At 40.2% G+C, this 26096-nt stretch overlaps 1 protein-coding gene across 10 annotated transcripts in view; it reads right to left on the bottom strand.

The window, feature by feature from the left end:
- The window catches only part of TIAM1 (TIAM Rac1 associated GEF 1), a 262945-nt gene that overhangs the window by 85681 nt on the left and 151168 nt on the right, over positions 1-26096 (bottom strand). For all 10 annotated transcript variants that reach the window (XR_012161161.2, XM_073362431.2, XM_073362486.2 and 7 more), the window contains 3 exons: positions 23016-23194; positions 14961-15940; positions 9-456 (listed from right to left, as the gene is read on the bottom strand). Coding sequence is in view for 9 of the 10 variants with exons in the window: in XM_073362431.2 (XP_073218532.2) it covers positions 9-456; positions 14961-15929 (1417 nt within the window). In the remaining variant the exon portion in view is untranslated. The remainder of the gene's footprint in view (positions 1-8; positions 457-14960; positions 15941-23015; positions 23195-26096) is intronic.

Raw genomic sequence — 26096 nt, 5'->3', positions numbered from 1 at the left:
TGATATACCTTTTAAGGAAACCCAATAGTGTTTCCATTTCCTGCGTGTAGCTGACTCCACTTTCTTATTCTTTTTGTGCACCAGAAAATTTTTCACTGCAAGAGCCCCAGCTTTCCGTACAGTGCCCTGGCCAGCTGTAAGGAGGATGTCAGACTGCCCTGGAGAACTCAAGGTACCACTGCTTTGCTCATCACTCAGGGTTGAAGCAGCCTCTTCCAAGTTCTCGCTGTTGGTGGTGCTCATTTCCAGCTCCCTTCGGAAGTTCTCATACACTCCCTGACGGAGCCCATCTCCTGTGGAGCTGCTGCCGCTGTCACTGCCAATGAAAGCTCGACTAGTCGTTGGAGAATAGCTAGAGTTTGTAGCATTTGAACGTCTGGAGAGGAGGTCTGTATCGGTGGTTGCGCCCTCGATCCCACTGTCAGCAAATTCACTCCCTTCACCTGCATTCACATCCTGATTAAAAGAAAGGAAACAACATCGTATGAAGGTAGCTGATATATCATCCTACCCTGGCACTCTGAACAGGCTAAAAGAGCCTGAAGTTTTCCTGATTGTATCAAATTTCTTCACAGTCCTACTTTGCTTGATATTGGAGCTTCCTTAAATTTGCCTTATGAAGACAAGTGGCTAGAAGAATAGGTATTCTAGCAGGGCTTCCAGCAACAATTTAGGAAAGACCAAACAGTTTTAGAATGTGCCCCACCACCAGAGTAAGTTGCGGGGGAGAGGGGAAACGACTTAAATTGTTTACCCTAGACTAAGTTAATGGTGGTAAGAGGTTTTCAGGAAAGAAAGCATGTGACAGCAAAAGCAATGACAGTGTCTGGGGAAGTAGTCATCACCCATAAGGTTCAGAGAGGAAAACACTAATATTGTATATTCACACCTATAACTGAGACTATGTCTTAGGCATCCTATGTTTGCCACTTGACATTTATATAACTGAAGATGTACATTTCCCATAGGTGGATATGTATTAAAAATTGTGGCATTCCCACTCTTACTACTCCCAGAAAGTATGTTGGGCAGCTTGATATCTCATTCCTTAGAAGAGGAGAAGACCTTAGGAGGAACATTTAACTGGAAAGAAAACTAACTTTTCCATCTAATGAGCCAATAAGGATTTCCTACTGATATGATAGCTACCCAAGAAGATGGTCTTAGCAACCTAAGTGCCCAGAGCAGCAACTACTCCCTGCATGCTCCTGGCATAGCATGAGAACAGTATGAGGGCCTAGAGGGTGTCAGAATGTTGAGGAATTCTGAACGCTGATTGGCTGATGAGAAGTTAACTTATAATGGAAGGACTCGTTCTTTATAACTGCTGCACATCAGCAGAGACTTGTGAGTCTGTCTATGTGCACTGTTTAGAAGAATAACTACTTCCTCGCCCATTCAGTAAATCCAGTTCTTCCAGTCAGTTTTGATTTCAATACATTCATTAATAAAGTAACTTCTTAGACCCCAATCCTGCAAGCTGCTCTAGACTGTTGTACCCTTTCATCCACACAGCGCTCCACTGACTTAAATCGGACTCCATGTGGGTGCAGAGATGCTCCTGCACAGAGCAGCTTTCAGGGTCAGGATCTTATTTACTGCTGTTCCATACACCTGTTCGGAAACCATCAATCTCCCCAGTTCCTTGCAACAGAGAGAATAAGGGGATGCTTAGAGAAACATCTGAGTTAGTGCTGCTGAGAAACCACCCATTTACAATCAACTGTCACAGACTGATTTTCTCATCTCATCTCAAAATGCAGAAAGGTGCAGGGAAAATACAAATTATTAATCTAAATTCTAAAATTCTCTGTGTCAGACATCGCACGTGTGGGAGATAGTCACAGCATTTCCACCAGTTTCACATCCATGCAATTCCAACTCTCTCAGTGGACTTTAAACTAGTATAAAACTAGAACACCTCTGTGCTGAATCAGGCTGAAGGTATCTTAATGGATACAAATCAGGAGATTTATAAAAGGAACAATGAATACCTTTTGCACGTGGTTAATTTTTTTTTTTTTGAGAAGTATGTGACTCCTATAAGTAACTAATTTCTAACTTGACATTGACCGTTGTGTAGCACAAGTTAAAAAAAATCACTTGAGTTTTTAAGCATATTCTAATATTAGGAAAATGTAGTTAATTGTTTGAGTCAAGTACTGATTTAATAGACATTTAGATTTCTAGTAATATTTTTATTCATGCTATGTAGTATGTATAAAGTTAATTCTAAATGTATTGCTTCTCTAATTTTTATTTAAAACATACAAAATAGTGTGTGTTTGTTTTTAAATGATGTGTCACTAAAACAGACCCATCAAAGCAGGGGATTAATGGAAATGGGATTTGCCCTCTTGTCAACGTTTATAAAAATTGTGCTTGATATGCTGTTTACCAGACCATTAGAGTTCTCTCAAAAAGAGGCATAATCGTAGTGGTCTAAGCACAGAAGTGAAACCCAGGAACTCTAGAGTTCTAATCTTAGCTCTGACACAGATTCACTGTGTGTCATTGAGCAAGTCACATTAAGGCTGAGCCTTGGTTCCCACATCTGTAAATGGGGATAATACCACATGTCTCTCAGGAATGTTGTACCAGTTATCTGAAGTTTGTAAAACACTGACAAGATGAAAAGCTCAGCATAAATATATTATCTACACTCAAGAGTATTGTACAACAATCATTATAACCTTGTGGTGATCTATGGAATAGACTAGATGGTTCAAAAAGCTTCCTTTCAACTCAATGATTTTAGGATTCTAGCCTGTCCTCAATATCTCCTCACCAACACCCCAAGATCCTCTAAAAAACTGAGGTCTACACTACCACTTACTTTGGTATAACATACATTGCTCAGGGGTATAAATAAACCACCCCCATGAGCGACGTAATTTACATCGACCTAAGCACCGGTGTGGACAGCTACTATGTTGCTGGGAGTGCTTCTCCCGCCGACATAGCTACCACCTCTCATGGAGATAGATTTATAATGTCGACAGGAGAGCTCTCTCCCTCCGGCACACAGCGTCGTGTATTTAGTGTCGTGTACTTAGTGTAGACTAGCCTTGAGATTCTGGCCCTGAAGGGGTTTAGAATCCGAATACCTAAAAGGGAGAATAGATCAAAACTTGTTGCCAGTTGATATTCATCCAGTACTGTTCGCCTTTAGACATTACAATGTCACATTTAGCGAGACGAGTATCTTAAACGGTCTGCAGTATAAGACAATTGGTCTATAGGTCAGTAAGGTTAAGAGCATTCATCAGACAGATTTTTTGCCTTCAGGCCTTATACTGTACTGTCTGCTGGTTCCCATCAGAGGGTTATAATCAGTTTGATTGTGTCACATGAAATTTTCTAATGACACCTTGAAATGTTATAATCCCCACACTAATAGAGTCTCAATTAAAGAGTTCAGCAGAAAGTCAGAAAGTCACGGAAGGTTATTATGCATTTTCGGAGGGGGGAAGGGGGAGAGTCAGAGATTGAATGTGTTGTTCGCTGAATCAAGTGGAGGACAGATGGGTTTTGATTAAGGAATAATAGAAAAATTGTCAAACTTGGGTGATTAAAGTTAGGCACCAAACTAACTAACTGTTTTAGTGACACTTCATTTAAAAACAAACACACACTATTTTGTATGTCTTAAATAAAAATTAGAGAAGCAATACATTTAGAATTAACTTTATACATACTACATAGCATGAATAAAAATATTACTAGAAATCTAAATGTCTATTAAACCAGTACTTGAATCAAACAATTAACTACATTTTCCTAATATTAGAATATGCTTAAAAACTCAAGTGATTTTTTAAGTTAGGCTTGATTATCAAAGGTGGTTAGCACCCATGGCTCCAACTGATCAGATCATCTAATAGAGCTAATATAACTTTAGGCACCCATTTTTCAAATTTTGGCCAAGAACCTGGTGACTGCTGTGCATGACACAGATATAAGGACAGTACTGTATGCTTCTATTAAAGAATACTCACATTTATTTCACAATTGCTCAAACACCACCCTAACACCCAGGATTATGGTGACACTAATGTCCTCTTAAAGGGAGACTGTCAGAGTTCTGGATCTGTTACAGGAAAGGACAGGAAGGCATTCTAAGATCACAGGTTAGCACTTAAGGCAAAGAAGCACATTTCATTCCTTGGTAAAAGGAATTACCAGTGAACTGATTTGGAATTGACAGGTTACTACATACACTGTATAGGGATTTTATGTTCTCTCTGGAATTCATGTCTCTAGCTCATGACTACATTCTTTGTAACTGAAAAAACAAACAAACAACAAAAACAACAAACCACCACTACACTTAGGACCTAATCCAGCAAAGTGTTGACCACATTACCGAAGGTAGGAGGTGTCTGATGACAACCATGCATGTGCTTTTGGAGCCTATGGTTTTTTGCTGTTTTAACAGAGTATAATTTGCCACTGGCAAATTTATTCTAGAGCTCCACACAAATACCACTATAGGGCTTCTTTTTGTTTCTCTTGGAGTTTGTTTAGGTTCTGACTAAAATCCTTGTCTAAAATCTTCTAAAATGCAGGAATGGCACCTGATAGTTTACTCTTTGCCAGGGAAATCCCCAATTTAAGCTCCCAGTCCTGCAACTAGTTCCCTCTAAGCAGATGCAGACCTGCACCCAGGCAGAGTCCCAGGGGAACCACATGCAGGAAGTTCATTGGAAGTCTCGGGCCAAAATCTGTATTGCCATCCCACCGCCTCTCCACTTTTATTTGCCTACCTACAGACCCGGGGAAGAACATCTGCTTTGTCTCAGAGAAAGAGAGCAAGCTATCTCCTTGAAGGCAGAGAAATCAAGGAGCTCAGCAGAACGAATGTTCATGTCTTAAATCTCAGAACCAGAATAGAATATGAACCGAACAAATACAGACATAGATGAGTTTGCCCTTGTGACTAAATTTTTGCTATTTGGAGTGTGAGGAGAAGGCAGGAGAGTTATTAGCCTATAAACTGAAATCAACAGAGTCCAGCAGGAGCAGTGCAGCCATCTAGAATAAAAATAGTACTCTGCTTAGCAAGTCAATAGCTATTAACCTAACATTCCAAGGCTTTTACCAGAACTTCTATGCATCTGTAGATGCAGAGGATAACGGAAGTACTTCCTTACATTCGCATCTGAGGATGCACTGGTTTTAAACGCCAGACTTAATTAGAAGAGGCTAAGCAGACTATAGAGTTGTCTATTAAGGGGCAGGGAGAAGATGTGCATAGCCAGATAGATTCACTACAGATTTTTAAAATCTACAGTTAGATCAAATACCTTTAGCTGTCGTTACCAATGCTGACTGAAGACCAGCAAGAAGACTCCCTACTAGAGACAAGAAGAATAACCTTCATAAGAGTCCTGCATAATGAAGTGAGAGTATCACTGCTTTGTTAAAGACACAGACCAAATCACTGATAAACCAAGACTTAGTGAAAACATTAGCAATCTAGTTATATAATACAATATTATATATTATTTGATACATACAAATACAAAGGTTTCACATGAAGTAAGCTAGGAGCAGGGAGTATGATAGCGCTATTATACAATGTCAAGCAAGCAAGTAAACTAGATATTGTAGTGTCTGCACACTCATTAGATGCCAAAGATAGATTTGATCATACAGCATGGTCACATTTCTTGAAAATCCTTGATTTGTTCAGAAGACATATAAACCCTCATGTTTCAGAGGGTTACATCCCTAAACAATTCCTTCTTCACTTGGATGTGAATCACCCTTTACAAGTGAACCAAGTTCAATGGCACAAGCCAATCATTGGTGCTTGGAGGGTTTCATTCTTTGAAGAGGCTTCCACTAGAAGTGTCCACAGTCTCTACTCCTCTTTGTGTTTAGCAATACAACCATTAGCAATTAACATTCCACAGTACCCTAAAATTGTACATAACTTGTTAGAGGCATTAATTTGGCAAGCACCAGAGAAAGATATTAAAATGGAATGTGTGCACAATGAAACTGAGAGGATGCCCTTATGACCTAATGATAGTCTTCTGTCCAGCGTTAAGGTGTATCATCATATGCCACCCATGTTGCTTTGCTCAAGCCCCATTGTAGCATAATCCTGCCCTCCACATTAATAAAAAATCCATTGTCCAGGAACTTGAGGCAGGCGAGCAATCAACATTTTAGAAGATGTGTTTGCCAGGAAATGACTCAAAACCTTTCAGAAACTGCAGGTAAATTATGGATTTCATCCCTTTCAGACTTGAAAAAAATGTTTTAAAGCAGCAATAGAGAAACTTGAAGGTATCCCTGTGAGTCACCCTCACTGGGAGGAATACAATCTTGAAAGCTAATGGAAAGCAAGCTGCATCAAGCTTATGTCGTATAAATTGCTTAAGAGTGAGAGGAACACTGATATTAGTGCAATATGGGATCACAATACTGGATAGACCACCTCAACCAACAATTGGGAGTTGATACTGAAGAATGTTCAGAAGACATATGTAGATCTGTGACATCTACTAGGCTTAAAAGAATTAAATTGGCATCCACAGATCAAACTTGGCAGTGCAAGGCAAAATAAAGGTTTATTTGTATATGTTCTGTGGAAGTGCCCTATGAAGTACTATGGAATGAGGTATAATGACAAGCTAAGTTTGCTTTACACACTGATACAAAATGATTGAGTCTGTTGCCTTTGGAGATTCCAGTAGTTTACATATGCTGACATCTAAGAGAAGCTCCGGTTCTTCATTCTTGTGCATCAAATGCCATGTGCTTGTGCAGTAGTACTTCAGAAATTACAAAATTAGAAATTGCAAAATTGAAAGATGGCATTACAAATCTGATCCTATTGATGCTGTCTGAAATGGTTCAGTAGGATGGCACTTTCTTTCTTTCCTTGAAAGAATCTTTATATAACTAGATATTAGCCTACTCCTCTAGATTCTTTCCATACCAACAAACACCACTTGTATCTTGACAAGGTTGAGTCACAGTCAGGTGGTTTCTGTCCAGTCTCAGTCATAACCTGGCAGAGCAGAAAGACGGTAGGATACGGATTCAGTGTAAAGGTGTGGTAGAGCTCATCATCATTAGATTACGGCCTGACGTTACAGCTATACATGTTCCCCTCTCTCCCAGTTGCCTTGTATCACATTGAATAGAAGGGGTGACAAGATATAATCAAGGCCACGCCCAAGGACTCGGCTTGACCTAAATTCTGCAGCAAGCCACCCTGGTTTCTGTTATACGCAGGTGAGGTAAATGAAAATTCTGAGGCCAATTCTGGTGAATTAAAAAATGGAGATTTTTACTGAACTAAATGTGGAAAGTGTAACAGTCAGTACAATATTCCTTGGGATGTTTATTTTTTCAGTCAATTCAATTTATGTTTCACTGCCCCCTGCCCCCATTCTCCACTTTCAGCTTGCTGCAGAATTTTGTACTGACAATGCTTAACAGCAGGGAAAGGCTGTCAGTGGGGAAGCTGGGTGTTTGGACAGCTGGGTAAGAGACAGTGGGGATTTCTGCCCCAGGAAAGCGTAGGAAGTGGTTTGCTGTTTTGTGCACCCACAAAGCAGTTGAGAATGGCAAGCGGATGCATATCCTCTTTCCCGGCTCCCCTTGTGGGATGGATTGGCCTAGTCTATAAATTGTGGGCAGGGGGACTTGAATTCTTTTTCCTTCCTCAGCAAAAATCGTCAGCAACCAGGTGCCTATTGCCGCCACCCACTGCCTATTGCCGCTACCCATGTTAAATAAGCACACTGGCTGAATATCTCTGGTAAGATTATCAGCAGTGAAGTAGTTAATAATGCTGACATTCAAATTGCTTCCACTCCACTTCAGCACTCAAGCCCCAGTGAGACAGTTGGAGCAGCTCACATTTGCTATTGGTTAGTCTCTAAGGTGCCACAAGTACTCCTTTTCTTTTTGCGAATACAGACTAACACGGCTGTTACTCTGAACACTATTGTTTGAGGCTGTTTGCAGACTTGGGAGGACACTGCTCCATCAGGTTAGACTCTGTTCATATGCTGAAGTTTTCCTTTGCAGCTATATGGCCTACAATTTTTGTTGTTTAAAAATGAGAACATAGATTCTGGAACACACAATAACAGGACAATAGACCCTTCAATTGCAAACAGTGTGGAGCATTACCGTGGGATCTTATGTACAAGTGGCTTTTTCACGGCTTCAGCACTGATTTCAACAGGACATGAGTAAGGGTGGCAGAATAAGGCTGTAATGCAGCAAAGTCTGATTCTTGCAATGCTCTGTACATAGGACTACATTACAATGTCTTTCTATACCCTCAAAGACTCATACAGACGGTCCCCTCTTTGCTGTCAGTAGCGGCACAGAAAGTTTCCACACCCAGATTTTAAGAGTCTTGAGGGCTGTGGCTCTTAACCCTTTTGCTTGTGGATGACATACTGAACTAGCCCCTCAAAACTCACCTTTCTTACAACACAATGGTCTACCCAGATGAAGAAAATTCTAACTGGGAAATAATGCTAAGCATAAAGCTAAAGGATATTCTGACCACGCTGGAGTTAAATAAACAGTGACAAGCTTCATCAAACTCCATGAAGTAAAAAGCAGGGTTAGATTTATTTACTCTAATTAAAAGTCAATTCCTTGAAAATGTCACTGAGGGGGTGGAGGAGAGAAAAAATAAAAGTAAACAGAAAAACAAAATCAGAATCAAAGCAAGTCATTTGGGAGTTCACCTGAACAATTACATAACTGAACAAGGCAGGAAAATGTCTGCAAAGCTGGATGAAAACTAGGTCATAGGATAATACACTGAAGCATTCTGAAAAGAAAAGTTTCAATGAAGAATCACTCAAGTGGAGAGTCTTACTATTGCAAATTACATCCAGCTAAGTAAGCGCAGTCCCTCAGATGGTCAGCTGTGGCAACTGTCTGTGGTTTTTACATGGGATGCATACAATATAGCCTATAGAGATTACAATTACTGGGATGGCAAAAGTACTTCAAATGTATAAATATGCGCAGTCCTAGTGTTAAAAAAAATGACAATGGAAGTAGATCAGATCGTATGGCTGTTAATTTTCTTTCTACTAACTTTGAACAAAGGGAGAAAAAGAATCCACTAGAATTTTCAAAAGAATATTACGAGGTTTGCCCAAGGATCCAAAAAACTTTCCCCAAGACCCTTCCCCTAGCACACAGGCATATGAGCGTGTGCTGGGAAAGGCCTCTGGCTATTTGCTTTAAAACATCTAAAATGGTCGTACCCAACATATTATATAGTCCCATCCATTTTGAGAACAGTTAGAGATACATTTGAGACCTTTGTGCAATAGCATTAGGATGAACAAAGAAGCAACTCAGTGCACAATGATAATTAACCACAGAATTTTGCTTAGCCAGCATTTGAAATGGCAAGGTGCATATTAGGACAGAGAGATGAGAGAAGGCCACTAACTTATACTTCTCACATACTTCTCCCTTACTGTGTGTCATTAAATTATAACTGTTTTCTGTTCTCTCATTTGACTCCAGCTGGACTAAGAATATGTTTGGAATCTTCTTTCTAGTATTAAACTAGACTATGAAACTAGACTGAAATATACATATCCTTTGTGGAGATGTCTTACACAATTTAATAGAAAATTGTAAGCTTTCTACAGTTTTTCTTTTTAACCATGCTATAGAATGTAATGAAAAATTAGATACCCGGCACAGAATTCTAAGGGATGGTACAAAAAGCAAACAAACAAAACTGTAGAACAGATATCATTCTCTAATAAAATGTTTTTATAGTGATTTCTATACAGCCCAATTTAATTCCTATCGAACACGACTGGTTTCATCCCTATTGCATTCTCTATAACTTTTCCACAGGGAAATGCCTTAGGGTCCATTAGCAGAATCCCTGCAGAGACTTAAAAATGTAAACAAAGGTATTTTCAAATGTAACTAAAAGGTTTTTAATGTGCCAAGACCCAACAAGATTTGGGTTCAGCACTGAAATTTTCAGTGTGCAAAGGATTAAAGAGGGATATTTGTTCACTCTCTTCCTATTTAATTTTATAACAAACAATCCACTGCAGATGTTGAAAGGAGACTTCTTATTCCCCAGAGTCAAGGAATAGCTCAATGCCTACGTAAATGGCCCAGCCTGGGCCAGCAGAATGTTTGAAACCAGGACATTCAGTGCTAAAAGCATGAGTCTCTACTGCTTGAACTTAAGGACTACGCCATGAACTGGAAACAGTAGCAGATATATAAACTTCTTTGTGGAGCAGCCACAAGAGGACAAAGACCCATCCTGCTACTACATGTGGCCAATACCTCTTGGCTTACTGATTAGTTATAATTTTTAAAAATGGAAACAGTCCATACTCCACATACAGTTTTCAGACAAATGGTGATCACTTGCTGGAAAAAAAGACAGCTTAAGTTCTTACTGGGGCTTGACTATCTCTCAGGCTATGTCTACACTGGCAATTGAACAACAAAACTTTTGACTTTCAGAGGTGTTACCCTCCCACCCCATGAAAGACAAAAGTTTTTGACATGACAAGTGCCAGCGCTCTCCTGCCGACAACACACCACTTGTTGGGGATAGAAGTTTTTTGACAGCAGAAGAGCTGACAAACCGTGGCTATACTGCACGATTTTTAGCAGCACGGCTGTAGCAACACAGCGATGTCACTAAAAGCTGTGTAGTGTAGACATAGTCTCAGCCTGGAAACTGAGAGCACCGGGGGTTTCATCTGAAACCAAATACCCAACATCAGTGCAAGAAGCCCCAGGTTTACCAGAGACTTCACTGGTCACTGGCTGTCGACCACCATCCCCCACAAAATTAACATTTTCAATCTAAAGTATCACTACAAATTTTATATGGTGATCAGGTAGAGGGGACACCTTGAGATGGTACAAAAAACATATCTCAAGGTAATTGCTTCCCCTCCCTAATTATACTTCAGGAATATTTATAAGGGCTATCAATAGTGAATGAACTATTGATCACAAGATTAAGATTCTGGCTGAAAATCCACAAAAGGAAGGAGGGAGAGACCATCTGCCTAGAACAGGTCCAAAAAAGAAGTTATAATCTCAGCAGATGTTTAGATACAGGCTGGATACAACATAATTGCTCCATTAAATTTGGATTGCAGTAAACAAATGATCACTTTGGGGGTTCTCAAAAACTTCAGCTGAAACTCGGGGGGGGTGGGAAGGAGGGCAAATGGGATATAAGCTGTGTACAACAGCAATTTGCCTTCCTGTCAACAGAAATGGGTGACAATACCAACCAAGTAAGCTTTTTCCACCTACATCACATCAGTTCCAAAAGCCCAGTAGGATCCCAGCAGAGCTCTGCTGGAAGTCTTGATTTAGCAGAACTGAATCTGTAAAGTTAAGGAAAAATAGAACTGCTGTGTGGGTGCCCCAAAGCCACTTTCTGAATATTAATTGCTTGTACGTATTGAAACTAATGGTCTCTCCAGTGCTGAAAGATTCTAGCTCCCAATTAAAGAAAAGTGACTCCCACGTTTCAATTTTAAGGTTTAACCTTTTGTTTCTTTTGCTAGAAACTGAAAACATTCCATTTAATTTGTTTATTTAATTTGATAAAGAGATTCTATTCACATTTCACAAAAACATAACTATTGCCAGGCCTAGCAAAAGAACTTGTGACTTAAATGTTATCCTGAAAAATATATCGCTTTGCTTTTTAAAAAGGGATCTTAGGTGCCTCGGTTGTTTTGAGATGCCTTAAAGCAATATGATTTTCAGACAACGGTGCTCAACACTTTCAGAAAAGCAGGCTCCCTTAAGATGTCTCAGGATGAACACCCCAAAACAGAGTTTCACAAAAATCACCAGCCACTTTTGAAAACTTGGATCACGTTAAAAATTAAGAGCAAACCTTGCCAATGTACAGTAGGAGATGTGCATTCATAACAATGGCAGAATTCAGCCCTCACGTGCTCAGCATCTCCAACTCCTAGTGACCTCTTGCGGAGTTTGGGGTATTCAAGAGCTTCCTGCTAAAGTCTTTCAGGACTTTATGGGTTTGGGCACGGTTATCATAAAGGCAGGTGAGAATGGAAAACCTGCAAGTCTCTGAAAAATGATTCTCTGAAAAATGTGCCAAGATTTATGCAATTATAATGTAAAAAGCCTGACAGAAAGGAGGGTCCAGTGGTTAAGGCACACACTTAGGACTTAGGAAACCTGGGTTCAATTCCCTATTCCTCCACATGTTTCCTGTGTGACTTTGGACAAATCTCTCAGTCTTGCTGGGCTTCAGTTCCCCCACCTGTACGATAGGAATGATAGCACTACCCTACCTCCCAATGGCATTGTGAGGATAAATACATTACAGATTGTGAGGCACTCAGATACAATAGTAATGGGGGCCATAAAAGGTCCCCTGGTTCATCGATTCCTAGTGTTTCCACAATTCTCCTTTCCCTCCATCCCCCAAAAGCTATCTCATCAGACTCACCAAGGAAGTAGCTCTTTCATTCTATATACCATTACGGTTTCCTTTTTGCCGTCTTTTATAAATAAAGCAACATATTAAAACCTTTTTCCGGGTCTCACCACAGGCAAGTCTGGACTAACAAAGATTACTGCTAAAAATAAACCTTAGCTTTACTGCATGCTATTGGGGTTAGGGTTCTGGAGGGAATGTCAACCCTTTCAGATTTTTAATTTTGTTTATTGTAGTTTATTTAATGAAATAATTGTTGCTGAGTCTCTTTCGATCAATAGTCTGAAATTGGAAGAGATCTGTCTAGTGATACAAGCTACTGACGTGATGTCACAGGCTATGTCCGATGAAATGAGACTCAAATTCATTACTTTCATTAGGTGCCTCAAAGGGATATTCTAATGGCATGATGAACGTTGGGGAGAAAAAAATACTTCAGCATTTACCAACTGTGTGGCTTTCCTTTTCAAATACACTCTGAAAAGAACTGTAAGGCAGAAGTTGAACCTAACAATTTTCTTTGGATTAATAGAAAATGCTTTGTTTATTACTCCTAAATGGCAACCTGTTTTCTGTTGCCTGTTGTTGCTTTTTTATCCGTGCTATCTTTAATAGCCTTGTTGAGGATGTGAAGAGTTTCTGTGCTGATACTACAAAAAATGCCTCCAAAAATCTAGAGCTTATTTTGAAGTACAAAGCTTCTGCTGTGAGAAGCTGCAGCATCTGTTTTAGAACGTCATTTTTATATTTAGAAGCAGAACATCTTCATTGATCAAGCACAGCCAACTAAACCAACAACCCACCTCCAGTCACCTTCTGCAAGTTAGTGCCAACCAATGCCCTTCCTTCAGTCACTCAGCTGGGTTTCATTTCACGTTCTAGTGTCCCCCTCATTGACCCATCATATTAGCAGATCCCAACACCTACATTGCAGTATACCGTGACCAGCCTCGCTCATGCTGTCAGATCTAATCTCTCTTGAAGGGGTGTGCAGCCAAAAGCTCAGTTCAGCATCAGGATGCAAATCTGTCAGTCTCCCACACCCATTCAAAGTGCTTTCCCCCTCCTCCCCCCCTGAAGGTCACAAGATGTGATGAGTGCTCCCTGCTACATACCTACTAAAATTAAAACATATAGTCAAATCAGGGTAGTCACCGAAGCATGCCATCTAGTGCAAAGCTTGACCCATTTGGTCAGGCTCTTCTTGGACTGTTCTGTTTCGTCTACTGGCTCTGCTTCCGATCCAACGCCCACAGACAGCAAATAAATAGTGGGGAAGACATTATCGTCAGCCTTCTATTTTGGAGTTGTGCCACCCCTCAAAGAAGGGCCAGCGTGCCAAATGCACTCTGCATTCAAATATATTTCACCTGCAGTGGCTGCAAACGGCACATGCGTGGCATGGATGCTGCATTACTTCTATTTTTGTAAGGGATACTGTGCTATTTACCACATGCAACGTGCTGCTGTATGCAGCCCAGGCCAGTGCAATGTAACCAAGCAGATGTGTCACAGCTAATACAGTGAAACATTCAAAGAGAACAACACAACACACACAATAAAGAGCCAAACCAAAACTCTGATCCACGGGTTAGAGGAATGGGGCGTGTGTGTGTAGGGGGGAGGGGGGAGAACGACAGCTCTGTATCCTGTGCTCTCCCTGGCTTGGGGAAGCTGTGCTTCCTCCACTACCCTCTTCCTTGGTTGGTGCAGTGACTATTCCCCCTCCTTTTTCAATCCCTGATAGATGAGTACGAAGCAGACCAAGTGCCTGCAGGACTCCCAATCTCTTCCCATTGAAGAGCACTGTTTTCTGAGTGATGTTTTGCAGGACTTTGAAATTCAGACATTTAGATCAATGGAAGTAGAGAGGGAGCGTCAATCCAAGGGGCAATTTTGATGGATGGGGGTGGGGGAGGGGCAAAGGTGAATTCTCAGTACTTCCAATCGGGTTGGCGAGAGGCTTGGAAGCAGCATTGAAACATGGAAGGGTGGGATGGACCTCAGTATCCTCTTTTGCTCCTGGCCATTATAGCTAAAGTGTGACGTGGGGATGATGCACTTGAGTTCCATGACAGCAATGGTAAGAGACGAAGCTTTGACCAGATACCCTAAAAGCACTGCCAAATAAATAGAATAATCTTCCTATCTGTCTGCAAACTGCAGATTTATCCTTCCCAGGGAGAAATGACTCGAAGGAGTGGAAAAAAACCCCACTATGATTGAAATGGAGCTAAGAGTTTTGAACAGAGCATTCATGAAAGTACACCCAGTCCTGAAGGCACTTGTTCTCCTTCCCCCTTATTTAAAAAGAGGAATATGGAGGGAAACAGAACATACATCAAGCTGCCAGTATACCACAGTCTACTTAAAACATCTGTGATCGTGATCTAAATAAAGAACATTTTTTAAGTACATGAATTTGTTAAACAGAAACAAAGAGTTTCAAAAGTTTAAATGGAATAGAGTAAAACTGCATTACCTGAGCAGTTTTTGCCCTTCGGCCTTGCATGCTGTTGCTGTGGCTGATTTGTAGGTTGGTGGCACCTTCTGAAAGGCAGTGAGATTTCCTACAGGGGAGTGTATTATAATTACTATAGGTAGGAGTATCCTCTGCTGTAGCTGACGCCATCTTATGGTTCCCAATATCTGGAATATCGGACACTAAGTTCCGACAGTAAGCCCCAAAGCTGTTTCGTGGGCCTCCGTTTATCGTAGCACCTGAGTTTTTTGGTGAATACAAGTCACTCATAGAATTGGCACGTTGGCAGGCAACCAGCTGCTGGGGATTGTTGCTTGCTTCTGTGCCTCGAATCCCCTCACCATCCTTCTCCTCAGCTGAACCTAAGATTTCTTCGTTGCTTGTTAAATGTTCTTGGCTGAGGTCAGAGAGTGAAAATTCCAAGCTGTCCTCCCGCCAGATGTCTGCAGATTTTGAACGCTTTTTCTTGAAGCTTGCAGTTTCCATGAAAGTTGTCCCATTTGTTGCATATCGATGCTGTCTGCCATCTTCTTCAGCCAAAAATGTAGTCTCATCCCCGTAAAGTCTGCTTTCTTCCGTGTCTGGCATGCTCTGCACTGAGGCTGCCATGAGAACTGTGCTGCTGTCCACGCTAGGAGTAACAGAAGAATCGGTGTGGTAAGAAACAGGCCTTAATCCCATGTCCACTCTGTCCACCCAAATGGGGCTTCCAAAGTCCTCTAAATTGGCTTCTTGGTTAAAAGGCTCCAGGCCATTTTCTGCCAATGACTGGGGGATGCTAGGAGTACTGCTAGATCGGGTGCTCACTTCTGAGTTCCTGTGGATAACTTTCCCTGAAGAAGCATGCCTGGTCCGTCGAGAAGTTTTATTTGAAAGGCGAAGTGAGCGTGATGTGTGCTTCCGTCCCAGGCCGGCGTGCTTGTCTCCATACAATGCGTGCTCTACATTTTGGCTTTCCGCGTTTCCCATGGTTTTAAGGTCTGCAAGATTAAAGAATAGGAAATATTAAACTTTCAACTAATATATATACCAATATATATAATATGGCTGTTAGTAGCTCCCATGGATTGTACAAAGGAAAGAGATTGTTTCTTAAAAGGAATCTAGACCCTCTCATCCAGAAGTAGTGCTAAAAGATATATGTCATCATGTATCTATGATCCATGTACATCTGCTGAAGCATGTGTTGCAACTAAAAAGAATTATTTTAACAGTGATGAATAATAAAATATAATCAGTTTGCAACATCACTTGTTAACTCAAATACAATCCAGTGAAGTTTTCCAAGGTATGAACCCAGGGCCTCAGTTACCCCGGTTTAAATCAAGAGTAACTCACTAAATCCAAAAAGAAAAGGAGTACATGTGGCACCTTAGAGACTAACCAATTTATTTGAGCATGAGCTTTCGTGAGCTACAGGTCACTTCATCGGATGCATACCGTGGAAACTGCAGCAGACTTTATATACTCACAGAGATCATAAAACAATACGTCCTCCCACCCCACTGTCCTGCTGGTAATAGCTTATCTAAAGTGATCATCAAGTTGGGCCATTTCCAGCACAAATCCAGGTTTTCTCAGCCTCCACCCCCCCCACACACAAACTCACTCTCCTGCTGGTAATAGCCCATCCAAAGTGACAACTCTCTACACAATGTGCATGATAATCAAGTTGGGCCATTTCCAGCACAAATCCAGGTTCTCTCACCCCCTCACCCCCCTCCAAAAAACACACACACAAACTCACTCTCCTGCTGGTAATAGCTCATCCAAAGTGACCACTCTCCTTACAATGTGCATGGTAATCAAAGTGGGCCATGTCCAGCACAAATCCAGGTTTTCTCACCCCCCCCCACCCCCACCCCCATACACACACAAACTCACTCTCCTGCTGGTAATAGCTCATCCAAAGTGACCATTCTCCCTACAATGTGCATGGTAAGCAAAGTGGGCCATGTCCAGCACAAATCCAGGCTCTCTCACCCCCCCCTTCCTCCCCCCCGGGGACACACACATACAAACTCACTCTCCTGCTGGTAATAGCTCATCCAAACTGACCACTCTCCAAGTTTAAATCCAAGTTTAACCAGAATGTCTGGGGGGGGGGGGGGGGGTAGAAAAAAACAAGGGGAAATAGGCTACCTTGCATAATGACTTAGCCACTCCCAGTCTCTATTTAAGCCTAAATTAATAGTATCCAATTTGCAAATGAATTCCAATTCAGCAGTTTCTCGCTGGAGTCTGGATTTGAAGTTTTTTTGTTTTAAGATAGCGACCTTCATGTCTGTGATTGCGTGACCAGAGAGATTGAAGTGTTCTCCGACTGGTTTATGAATGTTATAATTCTTGACATCTGATTTGTGTCCATTTATTCTTTTACGTAGAGACTGTCCAGTTTGACCAATGTAAATGGCAGAGGGGCATTGCTGGCACATGATGGCATATATCACATATATCAAAAAAAAAGGGGGGGGTGTTTTTTGGAGGGGGGTGAGAGAACCTGGATTTGTGCAGGAAATGGCCCACCTTGATTATCATGCACATTGTGTAGAGAGTTGTCACTTTGGATGGGCTATTACCAGCAGGAGAGTGAGTTTGTGTGTGGGGGGGTGGAGGCTGAGAAAACCTGGATTTGTGCTGGAAATGGCCCAACTTGATGATCACTTTAGATAAGCTATTACCAGCAGGACAGTGGGGTGGGAGGACGTATTGTTTTATGATCTCTGTGTGTATATAAAGTCTGCTGCAGTTTCCACAGTATGCATCCGATGAAGTGAGCTGTAGCTCACGAAAGCTCATGCTCAAATAAATTGGTTAGTCTCTAAGGTGCCACATGTACTCCTTTTCTTTTTGCGAATACAGACTAACATGGCTGTTACTCTGAAACCTGTCACTAAATCCAGGGGTTACATCAGTGTATATCAGAGGAGAATCTGGCCCTGAATGTGGTTTTGAGTGTGAGCCAATTTATAATGAAAGTAAATTGGTAATCTCAGTTTTACACACATCAGTTAAATCTATTAAAATCAGTTAATCCTCAATGCAACACTGGCCAATAATGTAAACTGCAAAAATTAAAGTTCCATTTCCATACCAGAATCCCCTCCCACTGAAGCAGGACTCCCTTTCATTTAGCAATATGGAATTGCAGGGTGGTTGCATCCTCCTGATACCTGTTCATGACCCCCTGGGTCAGAACCTATGCTCTACACTAAAAGAACAGAGAATTATGTATATTTAGGTTCCTACCAGAGGATGGTTAAAGGGGAGAGATTCTGTATTTCTACTTTTTGAGCAACATCATACAGTATTGAAAAAAATATCTAATGATATTGATTTGTAATTCAATAAATGATATTGAATTTGTAATTATCAACACCACTACTGGCACCCAAGGCATCAAAATGCAACTCTGCAGAGCAATACATTCTACAAGCACTGTTCTAAGGAGATCCTCATTGAGGACCATAACTCATTCTAATGCTTTGTACCAATGATTGAAAAAAAATTTAAGCCAATCTTTGCACAGGAAAGAGAAAAATGATCACTAATGTTCCCAGAATCCTGCAAACTGGTGCTTCCAGGCCATCCCCACTCACAGGGGACGTGTTCTGGTGTGATGCCAGGGTGTCACACCTGGAAAGGAAGGTCAATTTCTAGGCCTAGCAACCTTGACAAGGTTACTTTATAATAACACTACAGGTGACTTTTCAAAGTCATACATGGAGTTGTAGCTACATGACTCCTGCTGACTAAGGGGAAATTTTGCAGCTAAATACCTGCACAATGCTTTAAAAAACAGGGTTTTTTAATAAAAGCCTAATAAAAGCCTCTGAAAAAGTCAGTCCTAGGTCTGTGCTTCATTACATCTAGGCAAGCTTTAGACCATTATTTTGCTTCTATACATTTTAAAGCCTCAACAATAATTAAATATACCATTGTATTTAGTTTTCTTTGGGTTTTATTTAGTATGAGAGATACTGTACCACAGTTTTTCAGTCTATGTAGAATAAGAAATAACAACAGTAACTCAGATTCCACTGTGTGGGTTACATGATCACTGTGCCAAAGTATTAAAAAAAATGATTTTTTTTTTAAATCTTCTTTTGATACTGGTAATGAGACTTGTAAAGACATTTGCTGGACATCAAAAACTGAGGTAGGAGTTGCATCCACTCAGCGTCCTCTCCAAAAGTGCTAAAAACTACTTTACCTGGGTTGGAACCAGGCTCCTTGAGACCCATGAGGACAGAACAGATGCATCTTGTATGAGGTTCTACCAATGCCTTTGTGCAAGGGCTTTTGCAAACATAATGGCTAAATTCATTCTTGGTGTACTTCAGCTGATAAGTCCAAGGAAGAATTTGCCCCACACAGCCGGATGCATTTCTCCTGTAGGCTGGTGTAACTCAGTGAAGTCAATGAAGTTATACTAGCATTACACTGACATAAGTGATACCAGACTCAAGACCAGGAAGGGACAATTATAGTGTTATTGTAACTGGATAATAGCATTATTTACAGCATAGATACAAAATAAATAATCTCTGTTTTAAATTAAAAAAGAAAAGTAGCTGCTTTGGCCAGGAGCAAAGTTACGTATGTATTAAAATACAAAATCATACAAAATTTAATATGAAAATAAAAACAAACGCAAAGAAAATGGTGCGCAACTATTTACATATAGACAAAAAACAATTCTTTAAGAGGGATCACAGGACAAAGACTTTCTGGTTTTGAGGCAGCTATATTAGACTTGAGAAAAACAGTAAATGGTGTCTAGAAAGCAGGATAATAGCGGGAGGGTTATTGCTAAGAGCAGTGGGTTTCTCCATTATAATCATGTGCCATACTTTATTGAATCAGATGCTCATAGAATGAATATCATTGTGTATATGCATTAACCAGCTGAATACACAATATCAGCTACTGCGCAGAACCTATTTAACCTCACATCGATTACACAGAAAGGACTGAATCAATTCTGATAAATGTTCACACTGCAATTCTGCTCCAGGTACTATCAAACACTTGTGGTGGGGGTGTATTTTTTTTGCAAATACTTTGGAAAATGGTCAGAATAGGAGCTAGTATGCTTTTGAGTTTCCCTATACAACTAACTAGCTCCAGTTAGGTCACTTTTTAGTTATGACTTGCTAAAAATCTGTGTGGTAGAAAGGGGTATGGGCACTACCTAAAACATTCTGACATCTCTGTATCGAAATAAATTGACCAAGTGAATTAAAACCACACAGAGTGAGATCCCAGACTCACTTAAGTAAATGGCAAAGCTCCCATTGACCTCAATGCAGCCCGAGCTCTGGGACCGCCCCACCTCACGGGGTCCTAGAGCCCAGGCTCCAACCCGAGCGTCTACACCACAATTAACCAGCCCCTTAGCCTGAGCCAGCTAGCACAGGCCAGTTGCAGGTTATTAATTGTGGTATAGATAGACCCTATGAGGCTGGAGATTTACCCATGGTTTAGAAAAACAAATGCATTCAACAAATTTTAGCCCAATATATGTTAAAATGATAGAGTTCTCAACCGCTGAAGAACAGGGTTTATTATTTAAATTGAGTCATGAGAATAAGTGTTATTCTAGATTGTTCTAGTCAGGACAGAACATGAATGTTAGTTACATTATCTTTTGTTTCCAAAACCTTTAAATGTGACTCAGGTAGCACAAAGGTGCCCTTTGTTTTTGCAGGTTGGGTCTAAAACAGATCTCACTTCTATGCCTTGTAGAAGGAAATCTCTAGGGGAAAGGTTTTTGCTGCACTGACTTTAAAACGCTTGCTAACAACAATTTCATTTAAAAGGATTTTCACTGGCTGCGGAAACAGATCTTTACACTGTCATCTTCCCCATTATCAAGAAAGATAACCACCATTTTGGTGTCATTTTGAGAAGAATTAAGGATTTTTACGTTTAAAACATGATTGAAAAGAGGCGCTCTCTCACTGAAGACACAAATCTGCAGAAAGGCAAGAAAGTTCTTAACAGCACTCAATGTATGGAGACTCAGGCCCTCAGAGACCAGGAAACGCATCACTTACTCAATGAACAGAGCAACCTGATGCACAGCACTCTGTCAGTTCAGCAAACGATCATTATGTGCCACAGTCCCAATGTAACATTAATGGACACAATCATGCAAAATTTAAAACAAACAATTTTTGCCAAGAAAAGAAACCGAGGATAAGCCTATATTCTGTGAGCAAAACAGATGCCTAGAAAATTCTTTCATGCAAAGAGTAATGCATTTTCTACACAGATAAAAGCTAAGCACCTGCAATAACGGTTTTCTTAGCACTAACATCCTTGGGAATATGAACATAGACATTCACAGGAATGTTTTCCAACCTGTTTCACATGATGAAAAAATTATGTGCTAGATACTGACAAGAAACATCATGCTCCCAAGTAAGGAGTTGACCATTGTCTGCTTAGCTGATGTACACTTGGGTTTTACTTAACAATTAGAATCTCCAAATCCTGTAAACCACTGCTTGTGCGATTAGCCCTGAGTCACTGCTCAAGTGAGTAACAATGATTTAAATAGGCCTGTTCCTAATCCCATTGAATTCAATCAGAGCAGGGGCTGATCTTAAGTAAGAGTATGCAGGACTGAGCCAAGTCAGAATAAACCGTGTTTGAAGTAGTCATAAAATAACCTGTCTCAAAATTAGAACATGAGTAATATTAATGGGAGTTATACACACACATTGAGAAGACAAGAGTTGCGATTTTTAGCTTATTAACTGAATCAAAAGGTGCCTATTTGAGTACTGTATAAGGTAGCAACAGGATGCCACATAAATCAGTGGTGACTTGTCTCAATGTTTAAAACCAGCTGTAAAGCAGAGAGTCAGGGGATGCAACATGTCAAAAATCTGTTCTGAATTTATTTTCCAAAGCTAACAAAAGATTGAGGAATACAGAATATGTCACAATAATTTTTTAAAATTATTATTATTATTTTGGAAAAATAAAACTTAAGACTGATGACACAAACAGAATATCAGTAAGGAAAAAGCATACATTCTACAATAAGCTTCTGGGAGAACAACGCTCCCTGTAAACTAACTGAATTAGATGGAGAAATAAAACTGTAATAGAATTGTTGAATTCTCCTTGAATTAGTTTAAAATAAAATATTGCTATGTAGAAAGAGGATTTTCTAGATGTACTGGCTGAAGTCCCATTTCAAATTTCAATTTTTTCTCAATACACTAATTTTCCTTTCTCTCCTCTTCTTCCTTTTCTTCAATAAAATATTCATGACAGTAATTACAGAAAATAAAGATAACTTAATAGCTCGCAAGTTTTTGACAAACTGAACTTTTAGATTGCAGAGGAAAGGATGAAATTTATTAACTTCCAAGTTAAATTTGAAGCACCTCACAAGACAACAGATTGCAAATTTAAAATTAGATTCTGGTGGGAGGTCTTGGTAACAAATCTCTATTTTTCTCCTGGAGTTTGAGTTTGGAGGCTGTGAGGACCAGAACAATGATAAAATCAACAGCAAGAACTAATTCTACAGAAATGAACTTTTAATAAATTCTGCAAACCAACAAAAAAGAGTTTTACTCAAGTCACAAAAACCACATAGAATGAGAACAATTTACAATAGTAACTAAAAAGGGATACACACATTTTTCGGCAATTAAAAGATTTTTTTTTCCAAAAGAGATTAAAGTTCCAGAGTAATCTTATACCTTTGAGTTTCTCAGAAACTGCAATGGAATATTTCATTGTTTTGAATTAAGAGCTTTTTAGCCAGACATTTCTTTTTATAATCTACTTTAAATATGTTAAATCATGGGATGTACTCCAAAAAGGCCCTGCAGGCAACCCAAAAGCAGCGGGAGGAAACGGGAGGTGAGGAGGGAGAGGGAGGAAAGGAGCTGCTTGATAGAAATTCTAATGCTCTTGTATTGCTAAATGGGGGTAACCATAAACCACATGCAGTTTCTCCAAATTTCCCCCTCCCACAAACCATACATAACATAGCAAACTCCTAAAGAAAATACATAGACACACACATACCTTACAAGGCAGTACAGGTAGCCAATGCAACTTTCCCCAAGAGAACTGTGGCATTTAGATGTATAGAATTGCAAATGATATCAAAATGAACAGTTACTGGAACCACAGAATCTGTCAGCACCTGCCACTCAGCGCCTCCATTATTGTCTCATCAGAGTCTATGAATACATGCCAAAAACCTGGTGAGGGGGGAAGGGGGAGAGAGAAATAGGCAAAGGATTAGCAAAAATGGTTAGAAAGGAGGACATTTTCTGCCAAGTCCTATTTTCATCACTTACCTAAGAAACATTATATAATACAGTGCCTAAATTCTCTATTTAAATTATATATATATATATATATAATCAGACAATAGCAGAATCACTGAAAACCTCATTCTAACACTTTATGAAGCCAAACCGACAGTATGCACTCCATTCATTTTCTTACCACTTTAAGAATCTTATAGAAATTGACAAGCGACTGCTGAGGGCAAACAGAATGATACAGAACTGGAGGGTCTCAGTGACAGGTCAGAAAAATTACATTTGTATTGGGTTTTCTGGTTTTGGTTGGTTGGTTTTTGAGGGACTGGGAGAGAGAAAAGCAATTAAACAGGGTCCCACATAAAAGATACTCAACATTCCCCTCAGAATTCTGTGCATGGCTATTTTGTATTTCTTTCTGCTTGAAGGTGGCTCACAATTAGGTTAAGGAAGAGGTCCTGCCTTCTTCTTCTTCTTCTTTTTTTTTTTTAAACACAAACAATAGTTCAATCTGTACAATTTACTAAAATGGACAGCAATGTAAACACTGGTATAATGAACATTTTAGAAAGGAGTCAGAGATTACAGAAAATGTACACATACAGACTATACTGTGAGGTAAACTATGCACACTAAAGGAACAGACTAGGAGATGATTCTGCACTCACTTACACACGTGAATAATCCTAAAGTTACTTTGTGTGTGTGCGCGCGCATGCACAAACGCACGCAGGATCAAACTCCTAGACTGTGCCTTGGCCTGATGCCATTTAAAAGTTTATTACCAAGTGTTTCTTAGACACTAGCATAGGTCTACACTGCAGCTGGGAGTAGGCCTCCCCGCTTAGGTAGACAGACTCCCACTAGCAGGGTTAGAGCTAGCATGCTAAAAATAGCAGTATGGACATTGCAGCTCCAGTGGAGACTCAGGCTAGATACCCAAGGTCAGAACCAGGAGGTTGGGTGGGTCTTGAGAGCCGGAGTTGTCGCTCGAGCCATAACGTCCATACTGCTCTTTTTAGCGCGCTAGCTCGAGCCCTGCTAGCACGAGTCCACCTACCCACATTGGAAGGCTCATTCCCAGCTGCAGTAAATATATGGTCCTTATGGTCCAATCCTGTGAGATGCTGAGAACGGTAAATTCCGTGGGAGTTTTGGGTACTCAGTGCTTTGCAGGATCAAGCTCTGAAGTCATTACATTTCCCTTTATGCAGCCAAGTTGCAAGGCGAAGAGGCAAATGAAAGAAGTGGATCGTCAAGAAGCATTGCAAACAGAATTATTACGTGGGTTTTACATATTTTCAAGAGACTACAAGAATGATGAATTCAGAATAGATCAGTGATGCCCTTCATGTTGTTAGAGCTACTTGGTAGTAAATTTTTATCCTCGCTTGGCTGGATTCTCAAAAGGAAGTGATGAGAGTTACCAACTCCTTTTTTAAATTAAAAAAATTCTAATTTTCTTCCTTCCCTTTTATGTCTCCCTCATACTCCCCACTCCCCCAAGCTGCTGGTTGTGATCTGAAAAGAAGTTCATGTATTGCTCAGGAACTGGCAGAAATTAATAAAATGAAGCTCATTTATATTGAAATGGACTCATTATCATGCCAGCTGACAATAATTTACAAGGCTGGAATCTTGATGGAAAACAAGGTCCTACAGGCAAGTGTCCTTCCACCTGAGTCTCATGTGTAGGAAATAATTATATATTTAACATGCTTTATTTTTTAAGAAAAAAAGTTTTACCTTCTGGTTTTTTTCCCTCTGCTGTATCTATATTTGCCACAGATAAGTTATTTTCAAAGAAAACTAAACTGTAGTGCAGTATTATCAGCTTTTACATTCTAAAGTTGGTTTTTTTGAAGAGTTTGTTATTCATCTGAAATAATCTGCTCCAATCTGAAATTTGGCAAAAAAAGGTCAGAACCCTGGTCACTTTTCTGAGAATTAAAATAATCGTAATAATAATGTCGACTGTTTCATATGAAGCTTTTGCTCCTAACCAAGTAATTCTCTTAGTATTTCAGTACTAGAACACTTAAAGGAAAAAAGTTGTTTTTTCAAAGGGGAAAAAATTCAAGTGGGTGTTTCCACTTAGGGAATTAGATTACCCTCACTTTGTCTCTCTAGATCTATCCACATCTATAGCAATATGTGTGTGAATGTGCACATATGCTTCCTTGAGGATGTATCATTATCTCGTGACTCTTTTCCAATAGAGTCAGCTCCTATTAGTTATTATTACTAATTCAAAGGAACTCTGCCAAATGCAAAAATCTTTTTTTTTTTTCAAAAATCAGTTTAATACTTAACTTTGTCTCTAGTACACCTTAGAAAACACCCCAACTACCATAGAATCATAGAATCATAGAATATCAGGGTTGGAAGGGACCCCAGAAGGTCATCTAGTCCAACCCCCTGCTCAAAGCAGGACCAATTCCCAGTTAAATCATCCCAGCCAGGGCTTTGTCAAGCCTGACCTTAAAAAACCTCTAAGGAAGGAGATTCTACCACCTCCCTAGGTAACGCATTCCAGTGTTTCACCACCCTCTTAGTGAAAAAGTTTTTCCTAATATCCAATCTAAACCTCCCCCACTGCAACTTGAGACCATTACTCCTCGTTCTGTCATCTGCTACCATTGAGAACAGTCTAGAGCCATCCTCTTTGGAACCCCCTTTCAGGTAGTTGAAAGCAGCTATCAAATCCCCCCTCATTCTTCTCTTCTACAGGCTAAACAATCCCAGCTCCCTCAGCCTCTCCTCATAACTCATGTGTTCCAGTCCCCTAATCATTTTTGTTGCCCTTCGCTGGACTCTCTCCAATTTATCCACATCC

The sequence above is a fragment of the Lepidochelys kempii genome, chromosome 1 (assembly GCF_965140285.1).
Source record: "Lepidochelys kempii isolate rLepKem1 chromosome 1, rLepKem1.hap1, whole genome shotgun sequence".
NCBI lineage: Eukaryota > Metazoa > Chordata > Testudines > Cheloniidae > Lepidochelys > Lepidochelys kempii.
Note: the sequence above shows the minus strand (reverse complement) of the source record. Positions and strands in the feature narration are given on the sequence as shown.